We start from the raw sequence: 26464 nt of genomic DNA, 5'->3' as shown, positions 1-26464 counted from the left end.
CTCTGCCATTGCCAAACGTGCACCGATCGGAGTCAATCGTCAGCGGTCAGGAGGTATTAAAGGTCAGCGTTATGAAGCTTCTCAGGTATAAAGTGGTTACTTGGACTAAAGTTTTGTGATGACTGTGTTTTTACTCTGGAGGGAGCCAGGCAGTATGTCCAACTGCCACGTACATCCGGACTTGATGGCAGGTTCTTGAAAAATGAGGATAAGTCCGAGACCACCTGTAGCCTTGGATATCTGCAAGGTCGACTCATCATCCAGCGCTTTACACTGCTTTCAATCGGCCCTTAGGACGACCCGACCTCATATCAATACAAATGCTGGCAAAATTTGTTGTGAACAGTTTGTCACGGACGAGGCAGGCAGGTAAACATGTGCCATTCTCACATACATCTGTCAGCCTTTATGGGTCTAGCAGGTAGCAAGGCCTGTCTTTCGCGAACGCAGTTCCGACGCCTGCATGGCTGCTCCAAAGACATTTCGCGACAGACCCGGACTCGCATGATGATTTCAAACCGAAGTTCGCGGCTCCCCAAACGAACTCCAGCGTCGAAGAGCAGATTAAGGAGTCCATTATGAAGGACAAGGTGCACGTCTTCATGAAGGTGCGAAAGTGAGCAGAGCTCGTGTTTCTAGTCAGGGAAGACTGAGAGCTGATTTAATGCCGAAGGCTCTCCCTACATGTGTGAGCTCCCCTTGATTCCCCTCCCGTCCCACACTGCAGGGAACTCCAGAGCAACCACAGTGTGGGTTTAGCCGCATGGCCTGTGTCGTCCTAAACGCATATGGTGAGTTCGTCCTGCTACCCGCGTCCACAGCATGACGACGAACCCGCTCACTTTTATAATCACTTGCAGGTGTCAAGTTCGGCGCGACCAATGTGCTGGTAGATCCAGCGATGCGCGAGGGCATTAAAAAATTTACTAGCTGGCCCACCATCCCCCAGGTAACCCATGTCTGGATCGGGGTGCCAACCTTGGACTTGCAAACTCCAACTCCATGTATTGGTTGTGTTGCCCCTCCGTACGCATGTACTGGTTGTGTTGCCCCTGCATGCCTCCTCACAGTGCATACCCCTTGGCACTCTTTGGGGTTGTAGTGCTGTTACATGCGTGTCCCATGTCCAGGCGTCAATCAATGCAATCCCAGCGTTTTGCTACTGCCCTCCTGCAGACCTCTGGTAGTGCATGTTCTGCAGGCTTGACTTGCCTTGTTGCGCACATGTAGTGGCGGGACTGCGGGTTCCACGCGTCAGGTGCTGTACTTCGCGCTATTGCACTTTCTCTGCAGGTGTTCGTGAACGGCGAGTTCATTGGTGGGTGTGACATTCTGATGGGGATGCACGATAGCGGCGAGCTGGAGAAGCTTTTATCGCCAGTGCGAGAAGTGCAGGCTGTAGCAAAATAATTGCCGATGGCAACCCTGCAATACTACGGACTCAACGGGACGCGGGTGCCAAGCAGTTAGTTGCATGTCGGGGGTTGCAGCTGGGTTGGGGTAGCAAAACCGCTGAGTTAGGAACAAGATGCGGGAATGGCCTTTAGGATTCTCAAGACCCGTTGGAATGAAAGGCCAGACTCTTCACATGGAAGAAGTAGACAGCCAGGCGATCCCTTGGATGCGGATGCTGGGATTCACCAAAGGTTGCCGCAGCATACAATCGTCAACCTATGGTTTGGAATTTGGTGCGGTTTTGCGGGACAAGGTGGATATGCGGCGCTGGAGTGGGCGAGTATATGTGTGTCATACGGAGCCCACTTCGGCTGTCATTGCTTGATCCTGCAAGGTGTGCAAGGCTGTGACGTGCACCATGAGCGTCGTGAACATGATGCATGCATGAGTATAACTGTTCAGTGGAAGTCTCCTGTGTGGACCGCCACATCCAACAAGCATGTCCTGTGCACTGTTGTGCACCTGCTCTGGCGCCCGCCTAATGCAATGTTTTCAGTGCAACGCTTCCAGGCGCCTGCATACACTACGTCGTCATTATATCTTCGCCCGTATCTGGCACAGTGGGCGCTCTAAACCACAGCATTCTCCGAGTTGCGGCTGAGCAGGTAGCATGTTTCACCGTCTACAACCTTGCCCTATACACGGAGCAATGAAAACGACAGGCGCTGAAGTTCCATTCGTGACTTCCTTCATCATCGACTAGTTGGGGGCTTGTAGGAAACGGCAGCAAAAGCTGATGTGGCCAAGGTTCTGCACCGCCGCCTCTCCGCCAGCGATGCCAAAGTAAACATGGCACCCAGCAGTATCACGGGCCAAAATCGGCCCACCCAGTCATTGATGCCTCCGCTGTGGCCGTTGTCCGCGTCCGAAAGCTGTTACGGGGGAGGAGTGGCAAACAATGCGTCATGCTATATGTGGTACCATGGCATACGTGACGGTTGAGAAGGCGAGCTGTCGGCAGGGGGTACACCCGGCCTTGCGAAAATTGGTGCGTATGTACACCTCAAGCGAAGCAGAATGCCCATGCAGCGCGCGCTGTAACATGTTTCTGCTTATGGACTGACCCGCAATTACAGCGCCCCTGGGCATGTCACCAGAGCTTCTGCTGCTGTGAGACCTGGGTCAGGGCCCGGAGGCGTGCCTCCGCCGCGGCTGCCATCAGCTCGCGCCGTCGTGCCATTTCTTCCGCCGTGGGGCCTGCTCCCGGCGCTGCAGCCGTGGGGCCCTGTCCTTTCGCTGCCTTGCCAGCATTGCCGCCGCCGGCGCCACCACCCACCTTGCCGCTTCCAGAGCTACTGGCGGCGGCCCTCACAGACGAAGACGTTGCTGCCTTTGCGGATGCAGTCAGCCTAATAGTCGTCAAGGGCCACCAAAAGAGTTTCAGCTTTCATCAGGGTTGCAACAGGTGTCCAAGTCAAGCACTTCATAACTAATCAGGATCTTCCCTTTAGCCCTAGCACGATTGCTCCGCATGCGGTATGAAGGCCCAGAACTCAAGGGATCACGACCTGCTCCAGATGTAGAGGCGGCGACACCAAGCTCGCATACGGCGATACATCAGTGAAAGAACGCCATTGGGCCTTTCCCTTGCCACTTTGGTAGTGCGCCGTTTCATGTCTTTCGCATCCCATCTTTCGGATTCCTTCAAGGCGTTGCGACTGCTTTCAACGGAATGCAACACACAACTTCTAAGGGCAACTCCCTACTTCGTATGCCTTCGTATGCCTACTGCCAAGGCATAAAGTAAAACTTGCGCGTTCGATGGCAAGACGCTTGGTGCATTTCATCCCGCAACCACAGTGCCGAATCACAAAAGTCATTCCGTACGCCCGTTTTACTGCAACGCCACCACGCAGTTTGAGGCCATTGCATTCCGGATGCTCACCAGTATCCCCACGTACAAGCACGCGCCCGCACCTCGCAGCGATGGCCTCCGCCTCCGCCGCTGCCTTCGCAATCTCATCCTCCAACGCCTGCTTGCGCTCTTCCGCTGACTCCGTTCGCCCCGTGCTGCCTGCTCCCCCGCCTGCGGCCGCCTTGGCGGCCTTGCGCTCGGCGTCCTTCGCCTTGAGCTTCGCCTTATGCGCTGCCTGCTTCAGGGCGGCACAAGGGACATTGTTGTACATGGGGGGGGATCGCATGGAAAATGAAATGCATATGTCGAAAGCACCATCGGCACCAGTATCCTCCACCCATGCCTTCTAGGCCGTCCCTCCCACCCACCGCCACACCACACCTTCTTGGCCTGCTGCGCCGCCTCCATCTCCTCTGTCAATGGCGAAGGTATCCCGGCCGCAGCGTAGTTCCACCTGCAGTGGTTATGAATTGGGTTCCTCGAGTGAAAGGAAAAAGAAAGAGATGCCGTGACATACACATGACCCAAAAAGCGACCGGGGCCCCAGGTCAGCACAGAAGAAGGCACACAGTGCCACGCCCCAAAGCCGTTCAGTACGTTGCAGCCGTGGCCGCGCAACCAATCATCCGCCGATGTCATGCCATAATGCATTTAATGGCTGGTCTCGAGTGTTCCAAAGGAGTTGCCCCTAGCTTGCCTGTCCATATTCTGTGCCATGAACCGCCGGAACACGTCCCTCGTGTCCTTGTCGGCCGCCAGGGCGTACGGCGTACGGCCCTTGGCGTCCCGTATGCTTGGGTCGTGTCCAGAGTCCAATAATCGTTGTACACGCGGCGCGTCCCCTGCCTTGGCGGCCTTATGGAGCGGCCCCTCTGTCGCAATATTACCACCAGCAGCAGCAGTGCCTGTTGAGGCTGCTGCCGCCTCTGCGGCTCCGTGCTGCGGCTGTTCCTCTTTATGGGGCCCTGTCGAGGTGCCAGACGTCGACGGTCCTGTGTTGTCAACCGCTGCCGTTGACCCTAGTTTTGCAGCCTCGAGCGCCCCCGCTGCTGCCGCTGCTGCGGCCTCGGCCTCTTTCTGCATGAACAGAGGAAGAGGGTCCGATCTGGCGCCACACGGGTCACCGCACGGCTTGCTAATACGGAGGGCCCTCCACAGCTCCAAAGCCCTCCTAATGCTCCTGCTCTGTCCCAGGCCCTGCCCATCATAATACCCAGCCCAGCTGGGCTCGTCACAACACTCACAGCACGCTCGCCGAAGGACACCAGAATCCTATTCCGGGGACGCAACGCACCTCCGCGTGCGCCGAGCGCTGCGCCTGCAGTAGCTGCTCCACCGCATCCGGTCGGAACACCGCACATAGCAGCCGCAGCACGCGCTTGGTTTCGGAGAACGTTGGCCGGTGTGTTACGAATGGCACGCGGCGCAGACGCGGATTGGAAGGCAGCAGCGTCGTCTGCCCCTCGCTAAACAAGGAACGCGCGTTGGAGGCGGGCGCGTGCACGAAGATGAGGTCTGCAGACTCCACATGATTTGCCCAACTTGCCAGCAGCTCCTGGATGTCGCGCACCAGGGCGGCCTGGGTACGGCAGTGTGACAACGAGGAAAGGATGTTTTACTGGGTTGGGAACTCGCCGGCTGCAAACCAGGGGCATATAGAAGGTATGAAAAAGCTTCGTCCGGTATGGCTCTTCCCTTTGTGCCTTCCTCGCCTATCCTTCCCTACCGACAGCAATAGTGCAGCACCCCTACGGTTTTTCCGGCTCATATACTGATTTACTCCTGCCATCGTCCTCCCGGGAAGTCCTGCTTGAAACGCAGTTGTTACGGCACCTTCGTGAAACCCCCTTTCCAGCCTTACAGTTCCCCACCCGGTTTAAGCGTGCGTACCTGTGCAGGCCCCACGGCACTACCCTCGTTAATGACTTGCCGTAACCCCCTTGCAGGTAGGGCCCGCCACGTCACCCACCTCATTGTACCGGCGCAGACGAGATCCAGCCGACCTAGCATATTTGCCTGTGGCATCCTTGGTGGACTGCTTGCCACCCGCCTTGGCGCTTTAACGCACAAGTGGTTGGGTAGCAGAGCGGGAGGACAGGGAGAGGACAAAGGCCAATGACGGGGTGGAGGAACCACATGGACGTGACGCGAAAGGCGACGGCAGCTAAAGGGTCAACTGTCATCGGAGGAAAGGGTCAACTGTCATCGGACGAACCACCCGACAGGCATGCTGCAGTGCAGTGCAAGCTCATGCAACGCGGAAGGGACAAACCAAGGGCAAAAACAAACCAACGTACGCAACGCCACCATTTCCGCGATATTTCCTCGCACAGATCAGTTCTGCTTTAGTTCAGTACATACACAGAGCTCCTCCAAGCCGGACCTAGGCGCAAACGCAAGTTCCCCACACGCGCTTACCGTACTACGTAGCGGTGGAAGGTCTTGTGGGCTGTTACGTCAAAGCAGTCTAGCCCGTCAGTGTCGTGTTTGGCGCTGTTGAGCGGGCGCGCCTCGCGGGCCTTATCGGGTAGGGCAGAACAGGGCAGCGCACGGCACGGGGTACGGGTAAGAGCTGCCAGCGATGCCACCAGTTGAGACATCGCGTCACAATACCAGCACAGTCAATTTTGAAAATCCCATCTGTAACACTCTGGCTGTCCCGTCCTACGCCACAACATTCTAATTCCTGCTATCCGCATCCACGTTTAGGTACCCTTCCGAGTTTTCCGACCGGGGTTTCGTGTCTAGGTCTTCGTTCCTTTCCCAAAAGAAGCGGAGCCTCTCCCCGGCGGCCCAGCTCTTTCCTGACACGATCCCACCTTGAACACGGTCGCCGCGAAGTGGCCGCCGCGCAGCAGCACCACCATCCACGAGCCACAAGCGGCCCGCAGCCGCCGCAGCTCCCCCAGCAGCTCCCCCGGGGACGACGGCTGGCCCTGTGGCGCCTTGACGTGGTCCTGGCGCAGCAGGCACCGCCACACCGTAAACAGAGAGCCGTCTGCGCATGGATGGTCGGACGGGGTGTGCCGGATGTGGGTACACACGTCGGATGCGATAATTGTGCGGATAAGGTAGTTTTAGGAAGTGGCATGGCAGGAGCAGCGCGACCGGCAGCGAGGGCAGGGAAGGATGTTTAGGAGGCGAGTGTTTGCGGGTCCCACCGTTCATGTAAACCCAAGGCGCTCTGAAGATACAGGCAAGTAAAGTCATTCGCAGCTGTAGAGCTGCAGCATCGTAGCGGCTGGCGAGGATATCATGGGTTGTCGTAAACGCAGCCTGGAGCAGGCGGGCCCCGCAGGCACTGACAGGCGCCGTCAGCATGTATCGCATGTTTTAAGACTAGCGGAAAGACAGGGAGAACCAGAATATGGTTCGAAGCGACTTGCATGTGCATCTGTTACATGCAGGGAGGGCCATGTAGCTCCAGCCGCTATACAGCCGGGCGATGTATGCATTGCTTCTGCGGCGGCGGACCCACCTGCTGCCTGGAAGGTCACCCGGGGGATGGTGCTGGCGGCTGCCTGCACGACAACGGCGGAACGAGGAACAAACGGACTTGAGTTTGGGGATCAGGATGGATGACCACTTGCTTACATGGCCATCCTTACGTGACGCCAGCCGCCATGCACCATTTCTGCGGCACCGTTTCTACTCGTTGAAAACCCGAGCCACCCGCCCGCACCCGCCCATCACCTGTGTGCCTTTGCGCCCATGACCGGCATCAGCCATCCCCAGACCATCCCCTCTGCCACCCTCGCCGTCTTCCACATCCAGGCCATCATCCTCGGATGAGCCTGACTCGGATCCCGAAATGGACACCTGCGGACGCAACCGAAATGGAAACCGGTGTCGTCAAGAAGTGCCGCCGTCTCCAGACCTTGCCACGGTGAGGCTGTGGGTGCCGTTTGTTGTGTGTTGCAACGCAGGCTTACTGGTGGCAGTGCCGTGCGGAAAACGTCCCGGCCCGACAAGTCGACATCGGGTCGTGTCAGGCGCCGGTCGGCTCTGCCAGGCTCTGCGCGAAGTGGCGGGAATGCCAGGCTTCGCTTCGCTTCGGAGTACAAACGGCAGCCAAAATGCTCGGATACAGTCTAGCCGCTAAAAATGCTGCTGCTGTGCCACAGCTGTGGCTGCAGCCAGGGCTACTTCCACAGGCGCAGCCTGGACCGGACATGAACCTCCTGCCTCTGATGGAGATCCCTAGGAGCTCCAGTGAGACGTCACGGAGCTATTATCCATGCATGAACCTGTAAAGGTGTCAAACTCCTTCTAGCGTAGATGATAGCGCCCCCTCGCCAAAATGCACACAATAAGGCTTGGGTCAGTAAGCCTTTGGCACCTTCGTAATAGTGTGCCATGTGTAAGGGATGCCACTTGCCTTGGTGACCCCTAGATACGCGTGCCTGTAACTCCCTCCTCCGCCTCCCTTGTTGGTTGGACCCGATCCCCATGCGCGGATTGAGGACGTACCTCGGTGTCCTGCTCCAGGATCCGCTCGAACTGTTCCTCGCTGATCGCAGGCTGCTTCACCAAGCGGCGCTTCACATTGTACCTACAGCAGACGCAGTGTGTGGGTCCGTGCCTTGCGCCTGTAATTAACATAGCTGGCGTGTCCTTTAGAAGGCAAAAGGGTTGGCCGGCCTGGACCTGGTACGGGTACCCTCTACGGGTACCCTTTACTGCTGCGAGCGCAGGTGGGCTCTCACCGGTGCCAGTCCGTTTTGAAGTGCTCACGCTGCTCTGTCGGCGATGAGAACCCTGGGCAACCAACGCCGATGCCGCAGGTGAGGCATACGGCGCCGCTTTCACGCCAAGCTGGCCTGAGAAGGTGCCCATGGCAGATGTAGGCAGTGAGTTCGGATACCGACGCGAACGAAATAACCCTGGCTTCTCAAATTTAGAGAACGCTATCTGCGTGGGCGTATTGAGGTGCCCTGTGCTCACCGGGCTGGCGATGAGGGTGTGGTGGTGACGGGAAGCTGCTGAGAGGCCTGCGATGCTGATGCCTCCTGGGTTGTCTCGCCTAGTGCAGAAGCGGAAGCGAAGAATTGCTGTGGTAACCCAAACAGGTATCCGACAATAGTCATTTTGTCCGGCCCGCTTCAAGTCGCCTGTGTCGATAACATTACAGTAAGGAGACAAAACAGGAAAAGCATATGCATGAGCGCTACATGCTATCCTGCTTCCGCATGACATATGCTTTTGATGCTGCCGTACAGCCGGTTGCAGTTGGCCTTTGTCCAACTCCCCAACAAGTTGCTCATTAGATGCGTAGAGTACGCAGGTCACAAGAGCATTGTGTGCCAGGTGTAGTGTACTGGTATATTTATGGGAGGAACTAACCTACAACAAAACAACTCCAAGGACATCACACGCTAAGCTCTCCAGCCAGCATTCAACCTCGCAAACCCCAATTATAATTAGGAAACCTTATTCACAGTGAAACCTGAGTGTGCAGTACCTATGCTTCCTGCTGCCCAGCTGCTACCCAGTCGAAGGTGTTGCACGCGTCCGGACCTCGGCGCAACACAGGTTCGCTGGGAGGAGCGTGTGTGCAATTGCATGTCTATGCGTTATGAACAATGTGCACTTGTGGCTGTGACGTTGTGTCGCTCCTGAATGGGAGCCAACCGGCAGGGTGTGGGTCACGCGCAGAATGCAAACCCGATGGCAATGCCAAGAAAATGATAATACCTCACAGTGGCACAGAACCCAATTGATCCAGGGTTTCTTCGTGCGCTTTTGCCTCGCCGCAGGTTCGGAACTCACTGCGACTGCCCTGCAAGCTAGTACGTCCTGCGCCGCGGTTCCAGGCTACAGCAGGGGCATCGGGGCCTGGGGGCCCAGGTACGGAATCATCCAGGCTGGAGCCGCAATGGAACGATGTGGTGGAGTACCACATGCCACGGCCAGTGGGCGGTGCACAACTGGGTGTTGGGCGTGTGGACCTGGTAGGTGGTGGGGACGGGCTCGGAACGCGAGGGCGGCTATTGCCGTGATCCGGCTGCTTGCATTGAACTGGGGCCGCAAAACCATCTGATTCTCGCGCGAAACTGGGCCCTTCTACAGCCGCACTAATAGCCTAGAATTTGTCTGCGCATGGTAACCAGGCCGGCTGGTTTTCAGTTCCGGAGGAAGAGCGAGCTAGGATGCCAGGTGCTCACAAGCTACGTCACTAGACGTCCAAAAGACGCGTGCGTACCAGCGTAATCAGTTTACAACCAGCGCTCCACTGGCGGCGGCGGGACTTGTGGTCGTCTGGTGTTGGCGGCTGTGTCGCCTCGCGTCCTTAATATCTGTTGTGGCTTCTGCCGACCACCCCGAGCGCAGGTGGAGGACGGGCGAGTGACGCTAGCACCCCTAGAGGAGGTGGGTTATGGAGTTGGTGGCCAATTGGTTCGCCGGCCATACGGGTGCTTGGCGGGTTACGGTCATGGCGGCTTCAGGAATGACCAGTCAAAGCGGTTGAAGTCTTGTGAACTTGACCCTCTCCGCGAGGCCGGGGGCCAAGCATTTAGCGCGGCGGCAGATGAATGAGGGGGCCGCCGTCCCTTTTGCATGAGCTCATCCGGGTAGGGAGCTCAACGCCTTGTTCCGCGCTGCATGACTTGGGCCCCTCCCCGTGCCGCTTGCCAGGACGAAGACGGTATGTGGATAGAGAGCCACGACACGGCTGCTGTGGTCGTGTCAGAAGTTGCAATGCTTAGGATCCTTGCCTATGATCTTTCGCAGCGCCAGGTGAGCGGCGGGGCTGGCATACCGCATAGAAGCATCCCGGCAGGGCATGACATTTTAAAGTTTGGGCCCCAGGGTGCCGGTCTTGCCAAAGGGCGCCGACGTGGGAGACGGCAATATGGGCTGCAGTTTCGTCTCGGTCCTGTGTAGCTCATGATATGTAGAAGTAGCTGGGCAGGATGGGAATGAGAAACCCTCGCAAACCTGGCCCGGCTTTGCACCTAAGCATGGTCTTGTTGGCTCCCTGCCGCAGGACAAGGAGGGAAACCCACATGGAGAGCACGCACACGATGTGTATACTCTCCTTGATCGACCGTCTCCAAACGTTTACCGAGGACCGCGGACTCTTCAGGTTATGGTTCGCGGAGGCCCCGAGGATTGACCTGGGTTGCTTGCAGCAGAAGTGATCTGGGTTACACGTAGTGCTGACGTCCTGTATTATCCTATTTGTCTTGATCCTGGGGAACTTGACATAATCCAAATGACGTTGGAGCACTACATGAGTTAATGATGAAATTCAGGCGGTTGGTTACCTTGCGGTGAGTTTTGAAAGTCACAACGCTTCTGGCATATTGGCATAGGATTGGGGGTTTTCAGGAGCTCAAGTGCTTCATGATGCTTGTAGATGCAGATGCTCCATAAGCTTCTTGTTATGTCGTTCAAAGCTTATCAGCACAAACTGGGATTACCTGTCGGATGGCTGTTATATTGCACATGTGCAGATGTGAGAACTTCTGTGGGCATGCCTTGTGCCCTGAGTCACACAAACTGAAAACTTACCGCCCTGAAATTTACCCAACTGCCGTTCCTCTGGATCCACGGCACGACAGCATGAAAACGAAGGTACCACAGAACAGCAACTTTTGCTGCACAGTAAAAGCTATACTCCTTTATAAGCCCCACATCTATAGCTTCTATTTTATAACAAAAAGACATTTGCATGTCCAGATCGTTTTGTCACTTCAGCGTCCGGCTAGGCCGCAAATGACAAGAAGGTAGATCAAAGAAGCAGCAAAAGCTGCATAAACTAGATGGCTGAAGCGACTGAAGGGAGACCTTCCAGCACAGTACCGGGGGAATCCACACCGGTGGTTTCCATTCTGAACATCCGACCGCTCCTGTCTTCAGAACAGGCTTGCCGAAACATTGTCGCCGTAGGAGAGAACGAAACGGTAAGGAATGCTGGTAGGTTTGCCTGTCTGCGAGGACGAATACCCATTGCCTGATGGCAATTTCCCAAGGGTTGCTGTCAACCTTATGAAATCAGCGTTCACACTTCACAGGTAGAGGTTCAAGGCCGCCAATATGCATTTGACTGTGTCGTTGGTGAAGGTGCTCACTCCAGGCAACGTATGTGCGAACAGTACATACGCCCGCTCGTCCGCAACGTGTGCAACGGGGTCAATTGTGCGGTCTTGGCATACGGACAAACGTCGAGTGGCAAGACCTTCACCATGGGCATAGGGAAAGAACAGCTTCACGCGCTACGGCAGGGCGATGAGCAGGCTGTCGAAGGCCTGGTCGTACCCTTCGCCCTGCGGGAGCTGCTAAGGAACGTGGAGGAAGCGCGGGGAAAGCGGACCTTCAAGTTGCTGGTATCGTTTGTGGAGGTGTACATGGTACGTGGGCTTGGCCATAGTAATGCTTCTGCGTGTCGTCCTGTCCGAGCCCTGTGCTTACCACGCCAACTCCTCGAACACTGTAGGAGAAATTCTATGACCTGCTCGACGGAAGAAAGGTTGTGTCAGCTATGACCGGGTACGACAGGGAGGTCATGCTAGTGGGAGCAAAGCTGCGCCCAGTGGAAAGGATGGAAGATGTCATCCGCTTACTGCAGGTAATATGCAAACTGCACATGGCTGACAATAGCTTGTCCTGCCGTCGAAGGGTGAATAGTACACCACCGTTTCCGCAATGGGGGTTTCCGCATTGCCCAGGTAAACACAACCAAGATGAATGTCCCATACATGGATATACGATAATGAGTTATACGATGAGGTGCCACGAAGTAGCTTCTTCCATGCGCTGTTGTCGCCGGCTCCTCTGTCTGCCGCAGACTTCTATGCATTGTCCCCATATGCTCCAGGGCGTCACCTATCTTACTAAACGTGCAACATGTGGCTGTGCTTTTCCCTAACCGTAAACCAGATCGGCAGTGACACTCGGATTACGAAGGGTACTGCTCAGAACGACCAGTCCAGTCGCAGCCACGCAGTACTCACAATCCACGTGCAAAGCTCCGCTGCTGAGGAGCTCCACTCCTCCGCGTCTTCTCGGACCGGCACACCCGCACATATCCGAGCAGCATCCGGGTCGAGCACCCCATCGGAGCAATCCAACTCCCTGTTAACCCCGTTGCCACCCGTGCGGACGTGTGCTGCGGTGGGCAGTGTCGGCGATGGGGGGTTGAGCGCCGCCATGGCGGCACCCCCGCTGGCGGCGAAGCTTCACCTGGTGGATCTGGCTGGGTCGGAGAGCGTGGGGAGAGCGGGTGCTGTTGGACTGACCGCAAGGGAGGGAAACAGCATCAACAAGTCGCTTATGACTCTGCGGGAAATCATCCAGCTGTTGGCAACCTCCAAGGCAAGCTTCTTGGGTTCGATGGAAGGACAGAACATGAGGACAACTCGAACTGCTGAGTCATGTTCATGAAAGTGGGTCAGGCAGCTGACTTCACCGCTGCAATGCGAATCACAGGCGTCCAAGGCCAAAACGTTGTACCGGAACTCTAAGCTGACCACACTTCTACGCGACGCACTGGGGGGCAATAGCTCTACTTTTTTTGTGGCATGCGTTAGCCCGGCCGATGCCAACACAGTCACGACCGTGTCAACCCTCGAGTTTGCGACGACTGCGCGCAGAATTCGCACAAAGCCTGCGGTCAACATCGGGGCCGATGGTAGCGTGCAAGTGCTGGAACTCCAACGTCTGGTCTCTAAGTAAGCTATCACTGTCCTGGTTAGGCTCTGTGTACGTCACTTGCGTGTTAGAGCCGCTCTTGGGGATAGCCAACACTTTGCAGCTTGCATCGTAAGCATTGGCGCGTGCCTTTACGCAGGCGCCCAAGGAGTTCCATCGTCCCTGGGACCAGTGACATTGCTCTTCTCTGCCCCACACCCCCCAGGCTGATGCATGAGCTGGACCAGTTGCGGCGGCAGGCGGTGCCCGGCTCCACTGCGCAACGCAGCCCGTTCCTAATGGTTGGCCCCAACTTGGCTGCTCACGCTGCCGCGTCTGTGCAGCCTACCGTGGGCTGCAGCTACAGTGGCGCGACGACCACGGCTGGTATTTCGCTGCCACCCATGTCATTCCAAATGTCGGGACATGGCATATCCAGCGCTGCTTCGGCGCTCGGTAGTACAGCAATGGCCATGGCGGGACGAACAAGCTCCCCTGGCGCGTTGCAAGCATGGGCTGGGCCGGGCAGCCGGGTCTGTAACCCATTGCTAGTTGCACAGACTGGGTCGGGCAGCACGCCTACATCGCAGGAGCCCAACAAGGCACAAGTTGGGAGTTTGCATTCAGAGCGAGTGGGCGCTGGGGGGGACAGACATGAGGTGTCGACTGACGATGATGTGGATCACCCGCTTTCAGGGCCCCCGGGTCTGCTCCATGCCATGGCCGTGCCGGGCAAGCCTTGTCGCTTCATGCGCCGCACTTTCAGACGGCGCAAGGTGGCCCAACTTCGGCGAGCTGAACGTGTTGACGAATACGGCGGTGCCTGCAGGAGCGGCAGGGACTCGGCCAGTGGTGATAGCGCACGGGTGCAACGATCCTACTCCGCAAACAGCAGTGCGGACTCGAGCGGCAGCGATGGGGGTAGCTGCAGGCTTCTTATGAGCTCTTCATGCGACGAGAGTCTGGATGATTCGGATGACGGATGGGAGGGCAGCGTTCAGCTTCAGGAGCGATGTGTGCTGCTGGAAGCTGAAAACGAACACCTGAAGGCAGAAAATGGACAGTTGAAGAAAAAAGTGGTGAGCGGTTACGAACAATGCAATGTCTCGGTCACATGTGCTGCTGAATCTCCTGGCCTGCGCCATGCAATTTACGACGCTTCGCGTGCACAACTTATTATGGTTAAAAGCCATTTTAGCAGCTGCACGGTGGAAAAGGATTTTTATAAGGATTCACGTACAATGCTCAATTAATTCGGCTACTGGCCTTATTTTCAGGGCCATTTGTCTGCAGTTATCGCGGAGCTGCGGACGCAGCTTGATGGAGCGCAATGTGCAAGTGTCGCGTCGCCTGGCGCCATGTCCATCACCCCGGGTGTGGCCCGTCCCATCCGCAGCAGTGCCAGCGGCGCCAGCCTCCGGGCCCAGTCCATGCTCACGGCAACGGCGGCACGTCTACAGTGTTTCGCTGCATCGGCCGGTGGTGTCTCTTCGTCGTCCCGCACGCCCACCTCCTTACCGCAGTACTTCTGTTCCCCGTATTCGAGCGTAGACAAGCCGCCTGCCATGTGGAACCGGATGCGGAGATCCTGCGGTGAGGGCACTTTCCCGGGTGCTTGCTTGGGACCGCAGCTAGATAGCACGGACGCAACCGTGCAGGAGGGAACAGCCACACGCACGCAGGATTCTCCAATGCATCGGGGCAGTCGGGCAGGAGCGAATGCAGGCAGCATCGACTCTCCCTTTGCAGCTCAGCATCAGCACGCCAGCGACAACGTTGTCATACCTCCGTCGCCCGTATGTATGGAGATGGCGCAACAAACCCCACAGCTTTCTCCAGCTGAGGCTGCTGTTGTTGCTGACCCCGCCGGAACCGTCACCGACGCGAGTCCCATGGCTGCGCCTGTAGCTGGTCGACACGTCCTCAATGCTGCTGGGACGACCCCGCAGGCAGAAGGTGTGTGCACCGATGTTTGTGCAGTATACCAGGTGACAGAGGAGCCGCCTGCGGAATGCCAGACGGGGCAGAGAGGACAGGAGGATCTGCCGTTACACGCACCAGATGCATGTGATGCCGTCGAGGCTGATTGTGGTGGTGAAGCTATGGCTCTTTTGGCCGTGTCGGAGTCGGAGGAGGAAGCGCAGGAGCAGCAGGAGGTCCTGGAGTCGACATGCGGGGTACATGAGGTGTTCAACTTGGCAGGGAACCCCTTATTGCGTGCTGATAGTGAAGACTGGCTGCTCACGATGCTCGCCCGGTAGGTGGTTACGGACACCTGCAGAGATATGAACGACGGTTTGGCTTAGTATCTTTTTGCGGGCCATTTTTGTGACCTTCCCGTCTGGAAACTGTACTGCAAGACGGAGAGGCATGCCTAGTTTACGTGTGCATTGCCTGCATTTGGTCTAAGGAACCGAAGGGTCTGGGTTGAAAGCATATGGGTCGAAAGCGCCCGAGAAATCCCTCCGACGCACGGCTCCCAACAGGGCCCGCCAGCTCGTGGAGGAAGCTGAATCCCTGCTTAACGCACAGAAGGCGGCTTTGCGCAAGATGCTATCCGAACAGGGGGTCACAGTCGGCTCTGCTGCCGACGAGTTGCCATCCCCTGGAAAGATACACGGTTTTACGACCACGAAGCTGGCAGGCATCGAGGCGGACTTAGCAAAGCTAAGCCTCGTCGGCCTTAGCCCCGGCGATAACCAGTCGACTGTATCAGACATCACCAGGTGGGGAGTGCACGGAAGTCGAGAATTTCTTGTTGTTGCGCCGCAAGCCCTATCCTAATGCGCGATCTGCCTCATTGTGGGTGCTGAAGCATACTCCTGCAACTTGCCTCTCACCAGCCTGCCGTCACCACCTGGCTTGTCGGCCCATAGGAGCTTCGAGTTGCTGCGTGCCCGCAAGGATAGCTTGCAGGATCTCCAGCTGGGCGCCGAGCGCATGGCTAAGCTGGAGGTATGCTTTCGGGTAACATGCATTGGAGGATCGATACTGTTCCCAGCCCATGTACCCAGCGTCTGATGGCTGATGCTTGCAAATCGGCTAGTAGAAAGCGTAAAAGGAGTGAAGGCCCAGACTAGCAGCAACGCAGCAGCTCAGGTGCACACGGTAACCGTTGCGTGGCTGCGTACTCGTCCTGTAGGCCTCTCTTGCGCATCACCGGGAGATGCAGATGCTGGTAGCCGTCTATGCGGGACTCCGCCGTGAAGACCTGGTGTCTGCTGTGCAAGCAGCAGTGGTTCCAGGCGCGGAGGCCGCAAAGCAACGGCTACGCAGCTTCTATCGACAACGGGCGCAAAAGAGAATAAAGGCAAGTGCGCCATTGCTGGATGTTACGAGCATGATTGCCAGGGTGTGCATGGTCCAATGTCTCGACCAGCGCAAGTGAGCAACATGGAGCGTCCAAAAGTCTGCTGCCCATCAGAATGTAAACCAGAACCCAAGGGGCCATGACTTCTCCCCGAGGGTAATTCCTAATCGTTTGCACGTTAAACATCCGGTTCATAAACCGTGGGATGCAGAATGCTGCCGTCGCGCGTGAGAAGCTTCATGAGCTGGAGGCGCTGAACAAACCTCCCACACCGCTGGAGTTTGGAGTGCTGCTGCAGACCAGAGATTGCAGCAGCGGCGGCAGCAGCACCACGACGTGCCCGTCGGGTCCGTCGCAGCTGGCGCTGTCCACATCTCTCCGTAGCGCAAGTGTTGCGTCGTATACGACGTGGGGTGCAGGAATGGTCAGCAGTCATAGTCCGTCTGATGCCGGCGAGGAGGAAGACAATCTAGAGCTTGACCACACATCTGGAGTTGCCACACCGAGGGCCGGTGTGGCTGTCTCTAGCGGTCTCGGAGCCACGTCATGGGGAAGGCCGCCCTTGCCGCCAACCGGCCCGCATACGGCGCCACAGCAGAACCTTTCGTTCTTTTCACATCTCCCGGTAAGATGGCTGGAAGGAAACGCGTGATAAGAAAACTTTGTGAACAGCAACAAGATAACTTTATCGGGTCCATTCGGCGTGAGCTAAGGCACATGCAGAGTAAATGCGCCTCCTGTTGAAGCTTCTGTTGTACCCGCATAGGTATCATCAGTTGTGCTGCGCCTCTCAGAATGGGTTCCTCCCTGTGCACAAGGGGTTCCACTCCACCGCGTGATCGTGAAGTATTATTGTTCACCACATGCACGCTCCTTCGCGTCATTATCTTCCAGTACCCCTACTTTGAAGTATTGTTGTTCGCCAATGCAGTCTTTCCGTGCCTCTCCCGATTCGGCCAATGTTCTGATGTCTTGCAGAGTCTGGGCACCTGGCTTCGCGGCGGCAACAAGGACACTGTGTCATCACCGCCTCATCCGCCGCAAGACCACAGGAGTGGCAGTATGTCAGTCCATAGTGTCTCACAGCGCCGAATAATGGTAAGGTTTGGCTTCTTGTTGAATGTTCCATGCGTAAGCTTATGTATGTAATGTAATGTAATGTTACAGAGTGGGAGGCTTCTGGGCCGCTTTATCACATTGTCAGTTCTACGATTTATCACCTTATAGCACCATCCACCACTACCACACTGTCTTCGCCATACGAACTATAAGTCCAAGGCGGCGGATCCAGCCTTCAGGGACCCCTCCTCATCCACTCACCCGAACATCCGAAGAGACGGAGGGTTCGGCATTCGCCACCAATCCAGCGTGCGAATCTGGTCCAGTAATCTCAACTCCACATTTCAGCAGCTAGCCATTATCTCGCGCTCCCGACTAATTCGGGGGTCTCCCCAGGAATCGAATCCAGGACCTTAAGCCGCTAATTGCAGTAGTGTCAATCCAGACCAGACCTTATATCTGTCGGGTTTCAGGTGGATCCGGCTGGATGACCAGCTACGCAACTTGGGGTGTAACACATATGTTTCTGTGACGACGCTGATAAATGTTTTGATCCCAGGTCCAAACGAGTCAGGTCGGCCAATGGTTGGACGCGCTTCTGGATTATGAGACACGGCTAGAGCAATACAACAAGGTGCTCCAGGACGTGTTGAAGGTGCGCTGTGTGCATGCTCCAATGCAACAAACATTTTGTTAGCGTCAGGGGAGATCTAGCATCTCCTCTTGTCAGCATAGTCATAGCATGTGTTACAGCAAGGACGCAGGAGGAGGCATGCGAGAGGCTATCTGAAAGCGTATCGAGTTTTCGGGCTATTTCGAGGTACTTTAAAAATCTCTGAAATGATCTCACCCCTCCCTACGCCAATCCTTGCCAACTGCTGCAGGAGCGGGAGGAGGTGGATGCTCAATTGAACGTGAGGCCTCCGGGATCAGGGGCAGGCAAGGGGCGTACCGTATGCGTAGAATTTTATCCGACGTATCCATTATATGTACGGTGGCCATGTACATCAACGCTGTAATATGGCGACGCCCGTGCAATGTGTTTCTTCCTTATCCTGCAGGAATTGGAGGAGAATCCCCACATCCTTGCCGAGACAGTCGCCGTGGAGGGGTTCGACGTCACTCGCACAACCCCCCACACAACGATGGCGTGGGATTGCCGTGGTACTAACCCCAGCCAGCGCAGCAGGGACACAGGGGTGTCGTTCGCAGGGTGGATGCCCCCGCCAATGTGCGCGATGCGAAATGGGACGGATGCATCTCAGAAGGCTGCACTTTCGGTCCTAAAAGCCAACCTCAAGGAACGGGTAAGCTAACCTGTTGCTTCTGAAATTAAGATGCTTGTCCTGTCATCTTTTCCGCCTAACTCATAAACGTTTACCAACCCAACCCATCCAATTTCACTTCATGATCTCAGCTACACGTGCTATGCACGGAGGTTGTGTACTTAAGCATGAAAATATCGGAGACACAGGAATCAGCATCCGTCCCGAGGAAACGCGACGACCTGGATGGCTGGTGGGCGTGCGTGCCGTCGTTAGGCCTAGCACGGACAGCGCTGCGTTTGCTGCTGGACCGAGCGGCCAAATATTTCGTAGCGTCCTTGGAGGCAACTGCGCGCGTGGATGAGCTGCAGCAGCAGGTGGGGTACTGCCATAAGGGCAATATGTTTACAGCCATTGGATAGGCTCCAGCCACAACTCCTCCGTCTGTGCCTCAAAAGAGGTGCGGAAGCGCGCAACCTATGTCCTTTGTCTCAACTCAATTACGCAGGTCCAGGAGCTGGGACTGCAGTACAAGGAGTGCCAGGCACGCCTCGAGGCGCAATCCCTGGAACTCACAGCCGTTCGAGCAGCGGGCATTGCGTCATCGGTGGGGCCGGGCCTGGACCAGTCCTTCAGTGACGCCGTCGCCATCCTGCTGCAGCAGCATGACCATGATAGCGGCAAGGTGCACGATGAGGGTTCCTACCTAGCTTGCCCTGGTACTGAGGGGCCAAATCCCTGCTTGGTCAGGGAAGCACCTGCCGCACCGTTGCCGGGTGCAAGGTGCAGCGGCTCCGAGGACCCTGCTTGTACGATGCCGTTGGCCGGTCACAACGATGCAGATCACCCTGGCGTGCTGGCAAGGGATTCCGGTTGCAGCGCTTCTGGCGGCATTGGTGATACCGTGACGGATGACGGCTGCGACGCCGCAGAGTTGGCTGTGGGCCTTCTCGCCGAGGGCAGCTCTAGAACGCATGCGACAGTTTTGGTCGCTGTCGAAAGATAAAACGCGCGCGCGAAGCGGCGCGGGGGTGCTGTAGCGCACCGCCTGTATGGGCAGAAAGCTTCAGGACACTGCGTCGACTTGTTTGGGATGATCGCGCGTAATCGCGATGCTTGATGGCATTGCGCCTTCGTAAGGTTCACCAGTCATATACAGGTTAGACGCGTTCGAACTTTGGTAACGTGATGTGATTGGGCAAGCATTGGTGATCAAAGCTAGGGACTTCATAGCATAGCCGCTCGTAGGTCGACTGCAGCTCAGCAGTGGACGAAATGCGCCACTCGTGTTCATTCCGCAACATAATCCTCTTGACAGAACGGTCGCTGCCGCCACAACTTTCGTGTCTATTTATACTGTTCATGCATAGTTCAATAGATCTAGCAGCCGCGTTTCTGTACATACCGCTACTGTGACGTGTCGCGCAAGGCAGCGCACGCGTTACCACCGTATCATCATAAGATAGTAAATATTCTGTTGCGGCGAGCTCCTAGAAAGCAAATTAGGGTATCTGGCCAATCCTGACGCCAAGATTTTGGAACGGGGGCTTCTTGCTTTCAGATTCCTGCTTTGCAGAAGGGGCCAGTGTATATGGCGGAGTTTTGGCGCTGGGTGTGAGTCAACGTTCAACCCCTGTCGTGATGACGTGATTCATGACTCCTTTTAAGTCCTATGTGCGAGTGTGCAGACGCTGATTTTTCCTTCAGCCAGCAAGGATGGCATGCTCCTATGTTTAATAGGCTGCCAAAGCAGCCCAGGTACGTAATATGCACCGGCAGAAACTTGTTTTTTGCTTACGGCGTGCCCTGTTGCCAAGATGGCAACACACATGCCGCCATGACCTTAGGTCCTCCTTGGGCCCCATGTATAGAGCGCATGCTCAACCAGAACAGGACCATGAAATGCCCCTCAAGAGGTGAACTGCAGAGCTAATCGGCATTAATCTAGGTGCACTTACTGCAATTTGGTTGTGCGTATTCGTTCATTTTGTGCCTGTGTGTACGCGGTGGTGCGTGTTTCTGACATCCGCAACACCTAGGCTGGCTGGCGCATTGCATACTCAGAAAATCAGAAATGTATGGAGGTTCATTTGGATGACAACCAGTCATCAGCTTCCATCGTGTTCCTGCTTCGTTTGGACCAATACTGCTGCACATGTTACTGCGTTCTTCGTTCCCCTTGTAATTTTTTTCTGGTACTGTTACATCCGTTAAGGTTGTTATGCTGTCCCAGATTTCACTTTTCGCATATTGCCCTTCGCACGTATTGCACCAGTGGGAATCATCGCAGGCCGCGGCCCCTTCAGTCAGGCAGCAGGAGTTAGAGCACTCTGGTTTCACAGCCACTGAGCAAAGCCGGACAAACCCCACCGCTGTGCATCCTCACAACCCACGGAGCAACGCATAGCGCACACCACGCGTGCAAACTCCGAACCTCCGCATGTTGCCACAGAGCGGCAGCTTCGACGAAAGCCCTGCTGACCAGCTTTATCCAACAGAACAGACAGCAGTGGGCATCCGTCGGCAGGAGCTCATTTATTTCCGCAACCATCCGCCCTGTATATCCTCATCACGTTGGGCTGTGCGAGATACAAACGAGCATCGAAATTGGAGTGATATCATTGTTAGTGAAACAGTGTTGGGCGTGGTGCATGCGACGAGGTCGCAAATGAACTCAACGAGCATGCCGCCGTTGGAAGAAGGCACAATGTACTATACTACTGTTTTATAGCGCCGTGCCCTAGTTTGGCCCGATATGCCCCAACCAAAGGTATGTAATACAGCGTATACCACTAGGGTGTTACTTCAGCATGTATCACTAGGTCACAAACTCCAGCTCGCTAGCAGGAAACAGCCAGCAGGACGGCCTGCCCAGCCCAGGTAGACAGAAACGACGCCACCCCAGCTGTTTCCTTGGTTAGCGGCACACGCGACAGGCCCAGTCAGCGATGAAGCAACCCTCACCTCGCTCACGACGAGCATGGTCAAACCGTCCGACATCATGTGTAGACCCTGCCGGCCGTCGGGCAGTTTTGTGGGCACTTCATTGGGTTGGTTGCGAACCAGCGACGCTTAGCAGTCTAAGTGGGCGCAATTAGCAACTTCGCTCCTTTGATGCCTACCTTCCATATTTACATCGCACACGAACGAAACATGCTGTGCGTTCAGAAATATAACTCCAAACACATGAAAACGGCGCATGCACCATAGGACATGCTGAGGAATGTATGTTCATTGAGAACGCCATGCACGTGAATCCCGTACTGAAGAGCTCCACATCGGACTAGTCGTACAGTACGGCAATCCTTACTGCCATACCTCAGCGGAGGATCCTTTAACGCCAATCTCCTGTAGCACCTGGCCCTCCAGGGTAGTCCGCAGTACACGGCTGCTCTCCTGGACATATGGCAGTAGTTCAGCAGGTGGTCCACGGTTGGCGTCCGGGAACGTGTGTGCGCACGCGCGCGTGTGTGTGTGTGTGTGTGTGTGTTAGTTACATCACTCCAGCTTCCTACATACCTACATACAGTGCGACATGCAGTACACGTGCTGACGCCGATCCTGTTTCGGCTCCAGTACCACGGAACTAGATTCATCCGAACCGCCTCCTACCCCAACCCTCCAATACCTGCGACAACACAAAGAACTCGTTGAGATCCGGGATGTAGTTGATAGCCGATAAATCGCCCACGGAGTTAAAGGCCACATCGCCATCAATAATCTTTGTGCAGTTGGTGTACCAGCGGGTCCTGCGGATGGCGTACACGCCCTTGGGCCGCTTCTCCTGGGCTACGTAGAACGTGCCGCTCCTGGGAGGGGCGGCCGGCAGAATCGTGGCATGCACGTGCGCGCATAGCCGGCGCCGAAGTACTTTAATGTGGATATGGTGTTGTGCCAGGTAGGTGAAAGTGTGTGTGTATGTGTGTGTGTTACACCGCCTGGGGTCGCGTTACCCTCCAAAGGTGAAACGGGCTCAAAAGAGCCGGGTCGCCAAGGGCCAGTCGAAGCCCATCCACATGAGTATAAAGCATGAGGTAAACTACCTTCCCATCATACGAAATACTAAACCGAACTAAATGTATCAATCTATTTTGCTTAATAAATCCTCCTTAGCCAGGTACTGTGGATTACGTTCGCCAACTTCAGCTGGTCATTCGCTACCATCACATCCTTCGTAGTCTGATCCACAAAGCGCAAACCCGACGGAAAGCCCCTGCCTCTGCCTCTTCCCCTGCCCCTGGCCCCTGCATGAGTCGGTAATACACGTGTATGTGTTACACCTTGTTGCATTACTCTTCCGAAGGCGTAACGGGCCCGTACGAGCCGGAGGCCAAGTAAGTGATTTGTTGGGTTCAGGTGAGTTCGGTGGGTTTAGGCGGGGGCAGTTAACGGCCGGAAGGATATGGAGTGCGGGTTCGTGCATCGTATTCTGATACCTGACCCATACGGGTATCCAACACAGGCATTTGGAGGTGGCCCCCCATCTTGTGGAAGGTGTAGGGCATGATCATATTAACTTGCGAGCTGACCAGGAACTAAGTTTAGGCGCCGTTGATCCGCTAGATTTGGTTGGATGCTGGTGGTGAGTTGCTGAACCCAACGAATACATTCTGAAGTCGGTGGGTGAATGGATCAGGGTGCCCCTCTCGCAGGGAACTGCCTCGGGAAAGGGGGCCGCTGGTGAAGCTATACCACCCTGTAACAACATCATCATACATTGCCGACAGGCCGCCGGTGACATGCACATAGGACGAGCAGCAGTGGAGCAGCAGAATAAGGATAGTGCGTCACGGACTGTCTTACTGTGGATCGTACGAGAGGCCCTCAGCTCCGGAACCACCACTTCTAGGATAGTAGATGAGGGAAATGTACTCCTGTACGGGTCAGGGTGAAACCGGCAGCACCACGCATCAATCCCAGCCCGCCGTCTTCCTTCATCGTCAACACTCGAAGCGGACGTGGGTTGCGATGCAAAATGAATCAAATGCTAGCGACGTTGATCAAGAACACGACAGGGCCTGTACGACGGACTCCTGTACTTAAGTAGCACCCCTAGGTACTTCCGAGCCTACTCGCGAGGCGGCGCCACCGCACTAAAGCCGCATGTCGCCTCCTTGACTCCCCAAATCGCAGCAAACTTCGACTAACCGTTTGCATTCCGCCGCCGCTACGACTGACATCCAGCACTCTTATGCCGCCCCCTGGCGGCTCCTCCACGACAGCCACCCGGTCGCGAGACACATAGACCACATCTGCGGCGGCGGTGCACGTGCGGACGTTTTCTCCAGAAGGATGCTTACTGGCATGGTAAAGGAGGCGCGCAAACAAACAAGCCAAAGGAAACAAAACCCCAGCTGAGACCCAACCCAAAGAGGTCTCGTGCACCCGGACCAGGAGCCGTGCGACATAATAGAGTGTCAAGGGCATGAGTTCGTACGTCTTAAGTTTAAGGGGTGCAGTGTCGCATGATTGGGCTGCGCTCTAAAAAGGGTCCGTAGCTGCGGACCCGGACATAAGGCATACGGGAACCGAGCACACGACCAGGACCTAAACCATCCTCCAGGAGCTCCTGGTCGTTTTAAAACATCAAGCGTCCCGTGCGGGACTTTATCGCGTTAGGCCGTCAGTGTAGCTTGCTTCAGGGTTACTGGCCGCTGTTAACCATCAGCAATCGGCAGCTCTGGGCTGCAGCATCAACGCAGCATGCGTCCCAAGCAGGGTGCGCCGTACAACTGACCATCGCTGTGCTGTAACCAACCGTTTAAAGCGAAATAGATCTTTCTTCAAGAAAATACATCGAAGTGGAATAAGAAAGATGTTGTGGCAAATTGAAGTTTAATCCGGCGCAATACGTTTAGCCAACTTGCGCAGACAGGCACACAGACCCCATAGACCGGCCCCGCAAAACTCCTCCAAGACAAGGATAAAACAACGGTATTGGATTAATACGCACACAGACCCCATAGACAGGCCCCGCAAAACTCCTCCAAGACAAGGATAAAACAACGGTATTGGATTAATACGAAGCGGAGAAACGCAAGCCGACACAAAACGCGACACTGAAGACGCATCTGACATACAAAAGGACCAATGCAAACCAATTTGTAAAAGGAAGGGCGCCACCCCGCACAGGGCCTCTAATCCAACCGACACATGCAGAAGACACAGAAGCACACGCGATATTCGTTCCGTTATACTCTGGAACATACCTCTCCACTCGAGACCCACCTTCCGGATCCCGAAGCCACCACAAGTTAATCTTCCGCTGCAGGGCGCCCTCCATGGTGTACTCGTACAGCCTGTCGTACGCATTCGCACGCAGGACTCGCTGTCATCGTCGCATCTTATCAGGCCGTCGATGCATGGGTCGGTTGGTCAACCACATGCATTTTGCTGCGAAGTAAAAGTCGACATGGCCGTATGGCCTTGATTAGGTGTTTACAGAAGAAACTGTATCTTTGTGCGGGATTCGCCACACGGGTGTGGTGGAGACATGAAAGGGTTTGTCGCCCGTACCTCCTAAGCCCCAGCTCTGACCCTGCCACCCCCTGTCCCCTCACCACCCGACACCCTATTACCAACCCGGGGGATCTACCCGGGGGGGTTATTGACCACAATCCACAGTGTGTTGCTCTCCGGCACATACGTCACGCCTGTACGGTAAGAGGTGATGCAAGGTGAAGTGGGGAAGGATGATACACCCGTCCACGTGATAGACCTTGGAAAGGTCTCGGACAGTTATCCAATGTTGAAGGTTTATGATCGATTGAAGGAGCAAGGGCGTACCCGACGCATTGGAATCTATTTCCTGGAGGTATAATGTGTTGCAGAGCCGGAAGGTGGACAGATCCCAGGGCCCCGCGCAAACTGGGCGCAGCACTCGGAGTAGCAGGAGGAGCAGGTAGGTGACCAGCGGGTCTAAGAATCGTCGGGTTGGTGACATGTCGGCGTGTGTGTATCTTTGTAACGTTGTGGTGGGTGGAGGGGGTAGAGAACAGGTCGTGTCCAAGTCGTCCGGAGAGATGTGGGGGACGTCGTGCAGCTGGGAGAGGGAGAAAGAAGGGGAATGGCTGGATGCGGCGGGCAGCTGGGCCCGTGTAGTTGGTTGAGGTTGAGTTTGGGCGAGGGAACGAAAGCAGCGAAGACGAAGCGTGGAGCAGGTGTGAATGTTGGCGGAGATGGATTACAAAAGGAGCTCAAACATTGATGTTATGAATTGGAAATTAGATGTAAATGAATTGGATTACACCGCACATGCCCAAGCGATACTGCCAGCATACGTGAAACCGTAAAAGCCAGGAGCGGCTGGTGCATTCAAGGGCGCGCAAGACGGGTACGTATGCTACATCATAGGAATCTTTTCCCTTCCCATGCGAAGCTCTGACATTTGAAGGCAAATGCCAGGCAAACTCCAATCGATTGCTGGCGCCGTACCACCTCCAAGGAATTTACGCGGCAGAAGATGCGATCCAGAGGTCCAAGCATACAGACACCGGGATATGACAGTCAGTAGTTGAGGGGAACCTGCAACCGTTATCCAGTGAAGCTTGCGCCTGTCACCGTTTAATAGGGTTTCTGTCAAAAGAGTGCACCTGTCAAACAGGAACTGAGCTCTTGTTTTCAATCTTCGCCTCAGACTTAGTGAGATAATCTGCCGCTTGACTAGTTATTATTATGCAGATTGCATGCATCTGAAACCACAAGATTGCACAGTATCTATTCCGCACTAGAGAGACTAGAGGGTGCACAAACTCATATGGTCAACTTGTGAGGCCTTGGGAATGCGCAAGAGACTGATGCCAAGCCTATCAGTGCAAACATATTCATATTGACAATCTTTAAATGCAGGACGCGGCAATTCTTTGGGCAGCCATAAGCATCCTAAGC

General features: G+C 55.7%; 4 protein-coding genes across 4 annotated transcripts; 2 read left to right on the top strand and 2 right to left on the bottom strand.

Annotated features, from left to right (window-relative positions):
* Positions 1–1254: 1254 nt before the first annotated feature.
* Positions 1255–8471, bottom strand: VOLCADRAFT_106637 (uncharacterized protein; the record flags this gene model as incomplete). Its single annotated transcript, XM_002955003.1, has 15 exons — positions 8255–8471; positions 8017–8130; positions 7781–7862; positions 7004–7129; positions 6789–6831; positions 6130–6308; positions 5729–5829; positions 5280–5367; positions 4605–4889; positions 4008–4387; positions 3692–3764; positions 3373–3545; positions 2732–2804; positions 2283–2327; positions 1255–1287 (listed from the first exon to the last, which is right to left on the bottom strand). Exons 1-15 carry the CDS (start codon positions 8395–8397, stop codon positions 1255–1257), a joined length of 1938 nt encoding a protein of 645 aa, XP_002955049.1. The 5' UTR covers positions 8398–8471.
* Positions 8472–8583: 112 nt separating this feature from the next.
* Positions 8584–10732, top strand: VOLCADRAFT_106636 (uncharacterized protein). Its single transcript, XM_002955063.1, has 5 exons — positions 8584–8842; positions 9067–9261; positions 9641–9679; positions 9947–10048; positions 10299–10732. The coding sequence occupies exons 1-5, from the start codon at positions 8774–8776 to the stop codon at positions 10425–10427; spliced, it is 534 nt and encodes a 177-aa protein (XP_002955109.1). The 5' UTR covers positions 8584–8773; the 3' UTR covers positions 10428–10732.
* Positions 10733–11421: 689 nt separating this feature from the next.
* Positions 11422–12937, top strand: VOLCADRAFT_44127 (Kif4A type kinesin; the record flags this gene model as incomplete). The annotated part of the gene is made up of 5 exons (XM_002955062.1): positions 11422–11664; positions 11751–11882; positions 12194–12312; positions 12457–12612; positions 12709–12937. Coding segments are annotated over 5 exons (879 nt in total), but the record flags the coding sequence as incomplete, so codon positions are not given.
* Positions 12938–21108: 8171 nt separating this feature from the next.
* VOLCADRAFT_95946 (uncharacterized protein) lies at positions 21109–25520 on the bottom strand (the record flags this gene model as incomplete). Its single annotated transcript, XM_002955002.1, has 9 exons — positions 21109–21156; positions 21542–21589; positions 21896–21973; positions 22206–22386; positions 23381–23451; positions 23726–23829; positions 24806–24876; positions 25173–25230; positions 25364–25520. 9 exons carry the CDS (start codon positions 25518–25520, stop codon positions 21109–21111), a joined length of 816 nt encoding a protein of 271 aa, XP_002955048.1.
* Between the last annotated feature and the right edge of the window lie 944 nt (positions 25521–26464).

Source organism: Volvox carteri, assembly GCF_000143455.1.
Source record: "Volvox carteri f. nagariensis unplaced genomic scaffold VOLCAscaffold_48, whole genome shotgun sequence".
Taxonomy (NCBI): Eukaryota; Viridiplantae; Chlorophyta; class Chlorophyceae; order Chlamydomonadales; family Volvocaceae; genus Volvox; species Volvox carteri.
The sequence above is the reverse complement of the archived record's forward strand: the minus strand, read 5'-3'. Positions and strand labels throughout refer to the sequence as shown.